Below are 1,228 nucleotides of genomic sequence, written 5' to 3'. Positions count from 1 at the left end.
AGGATGGAAGTATGTGTAATAAGGATGTAATTTTATGTAATTAGGATGTAAGTGAGTGTAATTAGGATGTAAGTTTATGTAATTAGGATATAAGAATGGGTAATTTAGAAATATGGTTGGCTTGGTTGCAAAAAAAGTCTGTTAATTAAAACAGAGAAAACTTTATCAGATGTCCTTGTTATCACAGTAGTATGTGAACGTTAGTAGGGAAGTTACTGTAAGGTAAGGGCTAATTGTACTTTCCTTGACCATACTGTACATGGTTGTTAGAAATGTTCCAAGACCAGACTAAAGACCCAGCAGGACTGTTAGAGGAAGGAGACGTGGTCAATCTCATCAGCAAGCTTAACAGTAACATTTCTTCTGCCCGTATACACCAGAAACTTAAGGTAGGTCACCACAACTCCAACACAACAATTATTATCTTATTCCTTTAAAACTGACCATGAACCCATGCTTCAGGTTCTGATTGATTGCATGTTGATGGTCAGCTATATGCTGCTCTATAAAACATGAGGATTTGTTACAGCTATATATGCAATAGAAAATATTTATACTTAACTGTCAATAACTTTTAATTCTTTGTTGCTTTACTCCTAATATTGATCTGTCCAGGAATTTGAGCTGAAGAAGACTGATGGTAGCATGGAGGGCTGGACAAGTCCCCGGGGGAGGATACACAGTGACGAATTTGTAACCTTGTTCAAGGAATTGTCGACACGCCCGGAGATTTACTTTCTATTGGTTCGGTATGTAAATATATATATAGGAATTTCTTGTCCCGTTATAAAACACCTACAGTCATGTATGAACTAACCATGCAGACACCTCTGAATGAAGATCAGTATAAGAGTGACAACTGTAAACAACTTCCTTTATTTTGCTGTTTGGTATTCACTAAGTATAGACATGCACAGCACCAATCTGATGCCAAGTGGCAACCAAATTGTACATAATCTTAAAGAATGTGTATACATATTTAATATATATAATTGTAATGATGTATTTCTATAAATGTATTGGGAGCAGTCATGAATTGTGAATTTTGGCTCACTTTATTAACAACTTAAAAAAACATCATGTGTAGGCAAATATATATTCTTGATCCCTATATTAGTTATCAATGGAAGTCTACACCCTGTCTTGATCCCTATATTGATTATCAATGGAAGCCTACACCCTATCTTGATCCCTATATTGATTATCAATGGGAGCCTACACCCTGTCT

The 1,228-nt window shown here is 35.6% G+C and overlaps 1 protein-coding gene across 1 annotated transcript; it reads left to right on the top strand.

Moving 5' to 3' along the window:
* Positions 1–70: 70 nt before the first annotated feature.
* LOC110443974 (inactive phospholipase C-like protein 1) lies at positions 71–805 on the top strand (the record flags this gene model as incomplete). The annotated part of the gene is made up of 2 exons (XM_021488427.1): positions 71–389; positions 616–805. Coding segments are annotated over exons 1-2 (307 nt in total), but the record flags the coding sequence as incomplete, so codon positions are not given.
* Between the last annotated feature and the right edge of the window lie 423 nt (positions 806–1,228).

This window comes from Mizuhopecten yessoensis, unplaced genomic scaffold (assembly GCF_002113885.1).
Source record: "Mizuhopecten yessoensis strain PY_sf001 unplaced genomic scaffold, ASM211388v2 hete_35895482, whole genome shotgun sequence".
Lineage (NCBI taxonomy): Eukaryota > Metazoa > Mollusca > Bivalvia > Pectinida > Pectinidae > Mizuhopecten > Mizuhopecten yessoensis.
The sequence above is the reverse complement of the archived record's forward strand: the minus strand, read 5'-3'. Positions and strand labels throughout refer to the sequence as shown.